This window comes from Thunnus albacares, chromosome 13 (genome assembly GCF_914725855.1).
Source record: "Thunnus albacares chromosome 13, fThuAlb1.1, whole genome shotgun sequence".
Lineage (NCBI taxonomy): Eukaryota > Metazoa > Chordata > Actinopteri > Scombriformes > Scombridae > Thunnus > Thunnus albacares.
Genome location: NC_058118.1, coordinates 6,150,190 through 6,163,140, shown reverse-complemented (window position 1 = coordinate 6,163,140; position 12,951 = coordinate 6,150,190). Strand labels below are relative to the sequence as shown.

Genomic DNA, 12,951 nt, shown 5'->3' with positions numbered 1-12,951 from the left:
CATGAGCGTATCTGTGTCTCTTTTCTCACCCTCTGTTTCTTTTAAGAGCTACTGTGTCGGGCCATATTCCAATCTGTAGCACTGCATTTGCACAACTCCCTCTCCTCTCCTCTCCTCTCCTCTCCTCTCCTCTCCTCTCTCTTCACAAATTAAATCCTTTACAACCCGCACCACCTTTCTCAGAGACATTTCCTACTGCTGTATCATCTGTATTTAATATTCCTTTGTCAGGTTTCTTGTAGTAAGTGTGGGTGAAGTGTAATGGAATCCTAATTGGTTGGAGTTGAATGGAGGTGTCCTCTGGCAGTCCTTCACTGTGTCTCTGGCCGGCTGGTATCACACAGTTGATCTGGACAGACCTGGCTTAATAAATGGACTTGCGAGCTGAAATACTTGGCTTAGCGCATTAGGAATTCAAGGATCTTTACAGCATAGTGCAATGAAATAACACAGCACTGTGAATAGCTCAATCATTTTCTGTCACCAAAGTAACATTTTCTTTTTTCTCTTTTCCTTCCGCAGTCTTCATCTGCAGCTTCATGGTGGCAGCTCCAATCTTCGGTTACCTGGGCGACCGCTTCAACAGAAAGGTCATCCTGAGCTGTGGCATTTTCTTCTGGTCCATTGTTACTCTGTCGAGCTCCTTCATCAGTAAAGAGGTATGGCATGGCTCTGACAGGAGCTGTAGAATAAGCGCGGCACAAGAGCTCAAATGTAATTCTATTAGACTGTCGTCCTTGTGATATGGTCGACACTGGCGAGCTAATTATTCTGTTATGATCTGGATATGCTTGATGTTAAGGCTAGTGAAATGAAATGACACGCTCGTTAAGCCGGACACCCGCTTCGCTTCTGCTTTGTAGGCATTCTTTATGTCTCTCTCGTTCGCTCGCTGGCTACCAGACAATCAACTAATGAAGGCTCATGCCTCAGAGTTGTCTCAATTACAATGCTTTAGAAGATAAGACTCTTTCGTTTCACTGCCCCCTGACAAGTGGATTTCGATTCGATATCTTTAAAAGCCCCTGTGTGCTGGGCGGTATTTAAACAATGCATTAAACAATGACATTATTCTGGGGGGTGATGACATGGGGGAAGGGTATCCCGCTGAGAGTAACCATCACAGTAAAAGGTTCTGTACATGTATGCGTGGGTGTGTACGCAAACCCGTCTTGATGGATAGTTGTAATAAATATTGTAGAAACTGACAATCTGAAGTCACTCGACAAGCAGGGATGGCATTAAAAGCTAAGCTAGTCAAATTTATGCGGCGATAGCATGTCTGCAGAGCAACGCCATGAGGCCCCACTGTGTCGTGTCTCCAGTGAGTAAGCCTGTCCACCGCCAAGGCTCTTCAGCCCAGAGCTGTGGAAGGGAATGACAGCTCAGAGATGTGTGTATGTTGATGATCTCAGGAGGGCGTCCTTTGTCTTAAATCCCCCATAGACTCGACTTCTAGGAGACAAGATGGCAGTCATTCGCTTAAGTAGGAAATGCATTCAGGCAGCTTCTGGCCAAGGGCCTCTTCCCCTCTGACAAATGCCACAAATGCCGCTGACTGCTGTTGAGGAGACGGGAAGGGATCATCAGCACCCACAGTCCTTTGCCTCAAACTTTAACTCCGCCCTCAAGACATGTTCCTGAGTGTGCCAATCAAATGAGACAAGAGTAAATGGCTCTTACGTAACAGCTCTACGGCACTGTCGCCATGAGAGATGAAAGACATGACATGCAATGAAATTTTAATAGCCACTTACAACTGAGTCCTATCATTACGCATTTAAGACACTCTGGGGCATTTTGGAAGGATTTGCAGCAGATACGGAATTCACATCTTACATAACAGATATTTACAGCTGTCACGAGGTGAAATGTCTTACTTTTTTCCTGCACGACTACAACAGATTATCGTCATACAGTGATCACTTGTAGGTCATTCGAAATTTGAAACAAATCAGCGGCGGTCTGTGGCCTGCAGTTCCTGACGGTGAGCCAAAAAACCTGGTCCTGCACTTCTTTGATAACATGCATTTACTTTCTATTATCTCCAAGTTCATCTCTAATTATAATTTTATCCAGAGGAAAGCAAGACTCATTGCATTGAGTATTATCTCATGAATATAAAGACAGTGAGACAAGGATAATGACCACTCAACTGCTATTGTTATAATAAGGCCTGGCTGCATGAATTGATGATCCATTATTATTATTAAAACAATTGATCAATTTTATGGGTTAGGGTTATTTTATAACGACCAGTAAATGTTGGTACTTTACAGAACCTCAGATTGTGTCAGTCAGCTGTCATGATGTTGGTAGAGGTACATCTCTGCTCTTGTAGCTCATAGTGCAGCCTTAACTTAAACCTAGTAGGAATAAAACTACACTCTCATTAATTAAATTGTATTAAAACAATAGAATGAATCTAGTAGCTGCTGACCTGTAAAAAACAGACCATTTAGTTTTGGCACATTGGTCCATGTGCTGTAGGAAAAGTAAATAGTAGTGGATGACACAGTTAGAGACAAAATGGGTTGTAAGTTATAACTCTTCAGTACAAAGTATCTCCTTGAAAGGACTGAGGAAATTGATATTATCTGAAAGTGTAAACTAAGAACAGATTTTAAATGAGTCAAAGTAGCATAATCCAATGTGCCATTTCTCTCAATAATTAGCATCAAGCATCCTGTGTCTCATTACAGAGGTATATTCTCTTTCTGTGCATTAAAAGGAGGCACGCTGTGCTATCAATAATGCAAAACATTAAATGGCAAGAGCACTTTTTCTAAATCCTTTATGAATACTGTATTCAGGATTTGCCAAATGTTTTATATGATAGGTCATACTGAATTAAAACTCTTCTGGACATTTTAAAAAAACATCCAGTGGACAACTGTTATGATTCATGTTGAAGATTTTTCTTTAAACTGTGTGAGAAGAGTTTGAAAACCATCCAAAACCTCCTTCTTCTCTTTTATCTCTTCCTACTCTTCAATCTGCGTTTACAGTTTCTGAACCTCATTTTTGTGGCGCTTTCCTGGCATTGCTGCCTGGAGTTTTTCTTGTTGTTGTCACTGCTGCTAGCACTTCTGTTCCAAGGGCCGATGGTATTCTGGTGACCACACACACAAGGAGAGCTACCATCATGATCCCACTAAACGAGGGGCCATTAAAAGAAGAAAATAGACTCGCTGTAAATCGTTCGAAACAATGTAACAAACACAAAGATACATGTATAAAGCAGTGAAAGCAGAGTTGAGCTTTTTTAGATATAATTCAGAACCAAAAGTTGGCAAAAACAGTTAAAGGCAAACACACATCACTGAAAATAATACAGGCGAATGCCACAGTAAAGATAGTTGTGGGATGCATCCCTTGCGTGTCATCTTACAGTGAGGTGTGTGTGTGTGTGTGTGTGTGTGTGTGTGTGTGTATGTGTGTGGTGTAGTCTCCAGGGGATGTTTGATGGCTGTGTGTACGACCTTGTGACACAATGTCCCATCCACCAGCATGAAGCCTGGACTGACGGCTGTGAGCTGAGGTCAGCTCAGAGGTCACCATCTTAGCTCTGCCTCTGCTACCTACAACACCTACATTAATCCCTTTTTACAGCTGACAAACACAACAGAGTGTAACCTTATCACACACACACACACACTCACATTATTAGAGCCCACAATGGGCTTGCATATGTCAAAGGTGGAAATAGAGAAATGTTGTAAGAAAAGCTAACAAGGAAGGAAAATCTCTTGAAAAATACAAATGACTATATGTCCATCAAACAATGTGAGTTAATTACATCATGAATAAGTTACACAAGTCATCTTAGTCATGGGACTGACCTACAATAAGCAAATAAGTGGCCAAAATTTGCATTTTCCGTCATTTCAGTGTGTGGGGGAACCAGATTTCTTTGCAGCATCACAAGCAGACATGGGAGTCTGTATCTAGTGAGTAGTGGTTGCCATGGAAACAGTTAACAATCCAGCTGCCTACACAGGTGCCCCCGCCAGCGTGCAAGCTCCTATAAAAGCCTTTAAAGCATTCATCATTTTATTTATCAGTTGATTGCGTGTGATAGGAGATAATAAGCCATGGTAATTTAATATAATTTAAATAGGAGTAAACATATTATGATTCTATTTCATAATTACATGATGTGACTTTTGATGGGTGATAGGTTGATCAAGATAACCTCAACTATCTCTACAAATCTGAACATGTAAATGCAGTTCAAACTCAAAGCTACAGTATGTAGCCTGTTTGTTTGTGTGTTGTGCACCAAAGCAGCTAAATTATGGGATTAAGCTTGTGAAACTCATCGCTTCTCATTAATAAAGAAACACATACCTGTGGTGTGTTTCACATGTGTGATAATCCATTGTTCAGCCTTGCATGTAAGCTTCAGGAGTGTCCACCTCTGATTGTCTGGTAGGCACACGTGTCAGTCATGAGTTGTCAGCACCAGCACACTTTGATGCTGAATCAGTAAGCTTTAGGGGCTGAATCCTGGTAATTGCATCTTTTACAGTGTGTGCTTTGCAAGCCTGATTGTAATCAATTGTAATGACAGTAATGAAAAGTCAGTGAGGAAAACGAAAAAATGGTTGTTGGGTTTTCACTAGGCTTTGACAAAAAGTTTCCTGCAGAGCTTGACAACAAAACTCACAGGTCCTCTTTCTCTTTATCTCTCTCTCTGCAGTACTACTGGCTGTTTGTACTCTCCAGGGGACTGGTGGGTATCGGTGAGTCCAGCTACTCCTCCATCTCTCCAACCATCATAGGAGACCTGTTCACTAATAACAGCCGCACGATGATGCTCTCCGTCTTCTACCTGGCCATCCCCCTGGGAAGGTAAGAGGCAGACAGATCCGGTACTCAGGAAACAGACACCTGCAAACAACAAAGATGTATGATCTATTCTGGGAGATGTTATTCATGCGGATGTTTAAGAGACTATTGCTCATATAGCTCTGTGATTATGTTAAATAGCATAGTCATTTCATCCAATCCAGCCTGTTCTTCAGTCCAAAGGTGCAAAAGGAATCCAGAGAATTAGCATAGATAATTGAAATAATCCTGACACAGAAAAAGCTTGGGCTCACTCCTATCTGGCTCTTTTTTTTTTCCAGACAGTCACACAAAAAGCTCAGGCACCCGGCAGAAAAAAAAAGAAAAACAGAACTTACAATTGACTATGTGAAGCTTAAAGGAGGGTGGGAGGCTTTTTGGAGATGTGGCGTGGGGGTGTGGGAGTTGGAGGTATTATTAAACTCAAATCTCCAGCCTTTTCAGTTCATTCAATCAGAAAAAGGGCCACAGGGAGAAAACAAACAAAGCCAAGTAATAAAAGATGAATGTACTGTCATGCAGCGCGGGAGCCACTTGAGGTTTATCGTTCTATACAGTACAGTGCTTAACAGCATGTGCTTGAGCTGTTTTCCAGCTCCTGCATGCAGAATCACATAGTTATCAAGGAGATGCTAAGGAAAGAGGAAGTGTGCTGCAGTCTCTCTGACTGTAGCATTACATTAAGATAATGTATATAAAGCATGTCACTTCACTTATTGTTGCAGAGCAAAACATAGTGATGAATGGTTATATAACTTATTTTCATGAGAAAACAGGCAGAGTGCACTAATCATATCAGTTTAGATGTTTGGGGACAGTTGGACAAATGAGGAAAGGAAAGACTAAACTTCCCTCTGAGTGGTTGTGTTATGAACTGCCAAAATGTCTGGGTCACAGTAAACTGCCCAGCAACGTAGACAATAGAAGGTGAAAGAGTGGACCTCAGTAAAGTGCAGTCAAACATCCTATTCACTCTCTTACTTGTTTGTCTTTACTGAAGTTGTTATGACCGTTTCCAGGAAATGACCTCAGGAATTAGACCGGATTCCCAGGAAATGGATTCCCCTGCCCTCCTTTTTTTTCTTTTTTATCCACATAATTTTACAGCTTGGCCCCACGGACCGGGTCCTGTGCGACGCCGGTGTTTGAAGTGACCATATTTTTCATGCTGGAGGTTTATTGTTGGTGTTGAACTTTCCAAACACTCTCTGGGTGGACTCTGATAAGATTAGCTGTTAGTCACTCGCTGGAAATATCATACACTGTCTGAGCCCGTTATACTGTGGTGTTATTTTTGGAGAAATAATCAGCCACATGGAAGCGCAACCGTAGACCGTTTCCCCCTTTGCTCTGACTGTGTATGTGTGTGAGTATGTGTGTGTGTGATGTAAAACCAGTTAAACATGTTTTGGCCTTTTAACAGTGGTGATAAGAACCCACTGTAAAGTCCCGTTGGCTACATTTGATCATGAATCTATTGCTCTAATCAGCTATTCTAATGGAAAACAGCATCTCCTGGCCAGAGGCCCTGTACACTCATACAGACTGTTTAAAAGAGCTCTGAGAAAGCAAGAAGTTTGAGTGATTCATACTGATTAATTCTGGTGAAAAGGCTTAATAAACTGTGAGAATAAGCTACAGATTGGAGATAAATAAAAGGAAAAGCCAACATCAAGTGTTGTAGTCAGGTGTTGCACCACCACGAGACTCCAGAACAGTTTCAGTGTGTTTTGGCATTGATTCTCCACATCTATTGAACTCTAATAGAGGGATGAACACCATACTTCCAAATCATATTCCCTTATTAAGTGTTTTTATAATGGAGGTAGAGAGTGATGTCAAATCGGTTCAAAGACCACATCATATGATTTATCTCATTTTAATGTCATTTTAATTGTCCTGTATGAGAGTGTCTGGGGTTAACATAGAAAGCAATGTCTTTCTCAAGAAGTTTGACAGTACTAGAGGCCGTACATGTCCTGGTGATAACCAACAAATATAAAAGACTAACTAGCTTTTTTCTCACTGTTGCATTAATGTTTTGAATACCCACATACTAAACATACTTAACTCAGCTCATATCTTCAGGTCACTATTTGAATCCTCTTTGTCCTTTAAATGCTGATGCTATCTTGCAGCTCTAACAGGCTTATCACAACATAGAGGCCCTTATCTGATCTGATCTGATCTAGAAACATTTCCCTCAAAGCATTTCACTGTTATTTCCCTTTATGACACACAAACGCCCTTTAACCCAGGTAAAATACAATAGAATTCAATTACACCCAGCCTTTGGCTAGACAACCATGTTAGCGCTATGTTCTGTTTGCTAATAGGCGGAAACATTGCACCTGCATTTCGTGACTACATGCACAAATCACACGTCCACAAATAAACCAGCTAGCCAAGTTGCTACTGGTGCTTTGATCAGCAACACTGTCATAAGCTCTCCATGTCAAGTGCCCAAACACTCAATGCAGCTTTAATCAGACAACAAACAGTATGTAGGTGTAAGCTTAAGTGATGGAAATGACACACTCTGCCAAATCAGGACACTGACTCATATACTTTATATATAATGTGCACTGTTAGACCTCAGTGGAGCAGGTTCAGAGTAATGTATATGATGTTGCTAATATACAGTCTTTCTGTCTTCCTGCAGTGGGTTGGGTTACATCCTGGGCTCCTGCGCCAAGGAAGCTGCAGGAGACTGGCACTGGGCGCTGAGGGTAAGGGCATCACCATCATCCTCCAGCCTTGCACACACACACACACACACACACAAAAAGACAGATGAAGAGCCCCTCCTGCAGGGCTCAGTGGTGAGGCCTGTCATGGATCAGGGGTCAGAGGGGTCAGCGGTGGCAGAAGCACCACAGGACACACATGGTTGAACGGGAGGTCCAGACTCAGACGTTGCAGGGAAGTGACAGAACAGAGAGAGCTAAAGGCTGAACAACTCTCACACACATCAACATCAGCATCAGCCTCTGCCTCCTTCAGGACCCTTTTTAAAAATGTAATATAATTATCTTATAAATATAATTAAAAAAACATTTTAACATCAAACTCGGTCAGCATCATCTAATATATTCAAACTCAGAAGCTGTATACTTTAGTGAGTTTTGATCTGGCTGCAGCAAGGGAAGTGGATTTCCATTAAAGTTCAAGGCTCTTTCTTTCTCATTTGCTATAAACACATGAATCTTTCATTAGACTTTACCCATGGACGTCGACTTCAGTGAAGGAGGATCGGTGTTGGCCTCACTGATGTAACTAGGTGTCAGTGCTTCCTCAACCTGTGTATAGTGTTTTATTCACTACAGGAACTTAATGAAAATTAGCATCACGTTTCTGCATTTGTTTTCATTGTTCTCTGCACTCTTTGGGTGAAAAAAATACTTCCTTAAACTGAAATTGATACTTTTTCCAGGTACTTTCAGGAGTGCTGTCTTTTGTTTTTGGTCAATCAAATGTGTCTTGAAATCAATAGGGCACAATAAACACCAGCTTGCATCTACTGTATAACAACAAAAAATGAGAACAATGTCCCGGTAGGTGTCCCCAGTTTTAAGGATCACGGCGGGGACTCTGGGTACTTTCAGGAGTGCTGTCTTTTGCTTTTGGTCAATCAAATGTGTCTTGACATCAAAAGGGCATGATAAACACCAGCTTGCATCTACTGTACAACAACAAAAAATGAGAACAATTGAAAGTGCAATGATGTCAAGTGAAAGACACTGGAGCCCTGATAAGCATTTGAGGAGAAGCTGCTGTGCAGAGATAGCTAAAATCGGCCGGTCTCTTAGGGGAACAAGCTTTCAGTTTGACTTGGCACAAAGACTCATTGTTACCACGTACGTGCTCACAAAATGCCCCTATGTAGCTCCAAGAGCATTAAGCTGGATCCCTATTAATCAAAGGTTCATTTCAGCTCTCAAGAAATCTATCTGTTAAAATGTGCTGACATGTCACACCTTCATAGTGTATTGTGTCAAACAAAAAAAAACTAGACTGCTTACTAGACTGCTTTGTGCAGTGGCATACTTAATGTGTGCTTATATGAGCAGACACAGGTGTTAAATCAGGAGCATAAATCATTGTTTTCATAGCTCTTTTTTACTGGGACTCCACTGAGTGCAAGACAAAATGTTTTAGAAGTGAACAGCTCTATAAGGCATACCAGTCGTAATGGAGAGAACCAATGAAAGGTCTAACAGGACTCCACAGGAGCCGCTGACTTCAGGGTCAGCTTTTAAAATCCTTAAAACAAATTATGGCCCAGCTGTTCTTATGAACCGACTGACATTTAAAGGAAGACGTTAAACATTCCCTCAGCGTGTCATGGTGGAAGAGATTCCTGGATATGACAGCTCCCTGGGTTTGAGGAAACAGGAAGTCCATTTCTTCTTGTCTTGGTGGAGCATTAAAAAAAATAACAAAGAGCAGGGCAGTTTGTTCCAAAGCAGTCACAATGACATTCCAATAAAACAATCTCAAAGCCAATTAATCACCGGTGTGGCATGTGGAGGAAAACAAATACCAAGACATGAAACAGATTCTTTACACCAGTATCCTGCTTTAAGGAAAAAACACTGCAGTGCTTCCGTTTGTTTTTGCCCTCCGTGTTCCAGCTACCTTCCTTGTTTAGCGAAAATGTGGACAGCAAGAAGGAACAAGGGGGATGCATAGAAAGGAGGAGGAGGAGAGGGCAGTAGCTAATTTGTTTGATTGCCAACCATCCATACAGGAAGTGTCTAATGGGCCCTGTGGGAGACGCGGGTCAAAGGTCACAGTCTCCTAGTGTCTTGTTGAATAATTATGAGGGGGCTTAAGTGCAGAAGTTGCGCAAAAAAGGAAACGTTTATTTTCTTTTTTAAATTAAATGAGCTCTGAATCTTGCACTAAGCTGCCTCTTGGTGAAAGTATTTCTTAAAATACTAATAACGTAGACCATGTCGATCCAATTAAGTTGCGCCATGCAAGCAAAAGAAGATTGCAGACTGCATCGATATGAGCCACATCAGACTCAGAATTACTCCCTCAATGAAAAACTTGCACATATACACAGACATGTTACATAGTACCACAGCACTTATGCATATAAATGGGCTTTAATAAGTTACAGAATATAATATGATGAATTTCATCTGACAGATGAAATTGGTTTTGCTTTTGTGAGCTATTTACATGAGTCGAACAAATGCTCTCCCGCACATCCCATCCTGCCTTTTGTCTTTGTCTCTGTCTCCCCCACACAGATACACACACATGCACAAACATGCTACCTCATAACCCATAAAAGATGATGGTGAATATAATAGCAGATGGGCACTTATGAGGTTTTCACCCTGGTGCAGCGCTCACAAAGCAGCTCACAAAGCAGCTCTCAAAGCCAAAAAGCTCTTGTAGAGTCTTGTACGCTTACAAACACACACATACACACACACACACACACACACACACACACAGAGCCAATGGAGTAAGCAGAGGGAATGTTCTTAGTTGTAGAGGGCTTGTATGGGATATCAGGCGTATCGGCAGTCCATTCAGATTGTAAACACAATGTTCTTTGTCTCATATCCCCTCTCCAAACCACTCCCTAGTCTGACCCACTCTGGATATCATGTCAGGATGATGTGTTAACCTGATCTGAAGACTCATAGAGCTGTCATGTCCCGGTAGGTGTCCCCACTTTTTGGGATCACGGCGGGGACTCTGATCCTGCTGTTCGTGCCAGAGCCAAAGAGAGGCTGCCTTGATCAGATGGGAGCACGCATCAAGACCCGCACCTCATGGGTCTGTGACATGAAGGCCCTCACCAAGAAGTAAGGCCTCAGCTCAGCTTCAAGGATTACACTGGGTTTTGGGGGACTGGCCTGGCGATGTTTCCCTGGCAGGTCACCGAGAGCCATGCATGCTAACACGTCAGAGAAGCAACCTGTGCTATATATCAGATCTTTTGAATAGGTTTTACAGGTTTTGGATACAAACATACACACTTATTTGCCTACATTTACTCATGGTTAGCCTATACAAGCCCTTAGAGGTTTGGAAATGTCAACACAAGACACAGTGAGCCAGTATCATTCACTTGCCACTGCTCTGCAGTACTACTGAACTGTGAAGGGAGCTTTGCATCCATGACACTGTGTGCTTTTGTTATTATATGACCTGTGGGCTACTTTTCTTTTTTTAAAATGTTGTTAACTCTTAAGTTAATGTAGCCATGCAGGTTTATTGGAACTATTTTAGGTGAGCGACCACATTAATTCATCTTGCGCACAGTGTGACTTTTACCTTTTTACAATCTCCCACATTCACCTCCAATGGAAACACGAAAAGCGTTAAACCGTGTGCTATTTTTGTCTCCTACATAAAACCGTCAGCCCTGGCTGTATATCATCCAGTTTACTTGCCATTTATAGCATCAGAGCTGCTTTAATTTCATTTTCTCACCTCAGAGGTGATTCCAACCCGATAATCTCCCCAAATCCTATTGTACTGTCTTTTGTGATTGTTATCAGAGGGGTTTTACACAGAGAGAGTCAGAGCAAGTGAAATGTTTGAGATTGTATGACAGATAGCAGTACTTTGTTTATTTTTTTTTTCTTACATAAGCCAAGATAATCACCTGTTTGATTTTGTGTGTGTGTGTGTGTTTCTTCACGGCTAGTCGGAGCTACGTGTTCTCCTCGCTGGCGTCTTCTTCAGTGTCCTTTGCTACGGGTGCGTTTGGTATCTGGATCCCTGTGTACCTGACCAGAGCCCAGGTGGTGCAGAAGACAGCAGAGGCCTGCACAAAAGACAGCTGCAGTAGCACAGACAGGTGAGAGGTTAATGACTAACCACAGGGTGCAGGTTTTGAAGTCATTGCCGTTTCTGTTTGACTGGTGTAATCTGAAACCTAAAAAAGAAAGATACTAGCATCCTTTGTGCACCACAAGTAGAAGGCAGGGTGAACTGGCTTTAGGATGTATTATACACTAAGCTGTAGCTCTGTTGAATAAATATATGTATGAATGAAGTAACAGTTTTTTCTTCTCTTCTCTGCTCTCCTTTCTAGTCTGATCTTCGGGGGGATCACTTGTGTGACGGGGCTGTTAGGCGTGGTCATCGGGGCGGCCACCACGCGTCTGTGCCGCCAGAGGACTGAGCGAGCCGACCCGCTCGTTTGTGCTGTCAGCATGCTGGGCTCGGCCATCTTCATCTGCCTCATCTTCGTGGTGGCCAAGAAGAGTATCGTAGGAGCTTATGTAAGGGTCATTTCCTGTAAATCTTGTGTATATTGTGTACAAGCTTGAGGAGTAACGGAATACACAGACCGGCGTTATTTAATTAGGATACAAAAAAAAGGTGACTGTATTCCATTAAAGTTACAGAAAAAACGACATAATCAGATTACTGATACATTCAGTGAAAATGAGGATTATTACCAGGATTACGATTTTAAAATACATTTTAAAATAAAGAATGATATACTACCATGCACTGTAAAAGTCCCAAACATAAGCAAAGCACGAACGAGAGGGCAAAATAACTCACTGATCCTCGATGGTGTGGGTAGAGGATGATACCACATGGCACACACAGGTGTGCGCAGCAGGCTCACATACACCCACTTCACACACAGTGAACTTATGTTGGGAGAGTAGGCAGGGATGGTCGTTATGCTCTGTGGCAGTCCCAAAGACTTGTGCAAATAAGTTAAAAGAGAGCTTAAGTATATGACAGCTTGTAGCACAGATAGGGCTCTCCGCTGAGATGACTGTGTGTGCGTAACGTGCCACCTGGTCGCCGAGCACATTCACTACTGAATGAGTTAGAGAAAACTCGTATCAGGCAGATAGAACTGAATAAAAGGACACAGTGAAGCCCATGATGCTGCTGCACATATGTCTGCCACTGCCATTCCTCTGAGAAGAGCAGTGGAGGAGGACAAAGCTCTCGTAGAGTGGTCACGAATACCCGGCGGGGGGTCTTCCCCTGCTGCGCCATACAGTATGCCTGTGTGATAGCTGCACACAGCCGGTGGGCCAAGTGCTGTTTTGTCAGAGGCTTTCCCTGAGAATGTTCTCTGTAATCATCGTGAGTTGTGCA

At 42.3% G+C, this 12,951-nt stretch overlaps 1 protein-coding gene across 1 annotated transcript in view; it reads left to right on the top strand.

Moving 5' to 3' along the window:
• The window catches only part of spns2 (spinster homolog 2 (Drosophila)), a 68,001-nt gene that overhangs the window by 35,161 nt on the left and 19,889 nt on the right, over positions 1–12,951 (top strand). The window contains exons 3-8 of the mRNA XM_044370199.1: positions 523–659; positions 4,703–4,854; positions 7,514–7,580; positions 10,537–10,679; positions 11,528–11,680; positions 11,918–12,107. Coding sequence (XP_044226134.1) covers positions 523–659; positions 4,703–4,854; positions 7,514–7,580; positions 10,537–10,679; positions 11,528–11,680; positions 11,918–12,107 — 842 coding nt within the window. The remainder of the gene's footprint in view (positions 1–522; positions 660–4,702; positions 4,855–7,513; positions 7,581–10,536; positions 10,680–11,527; positions 11,681–11,917; positions 12,108–12,951) is intronic.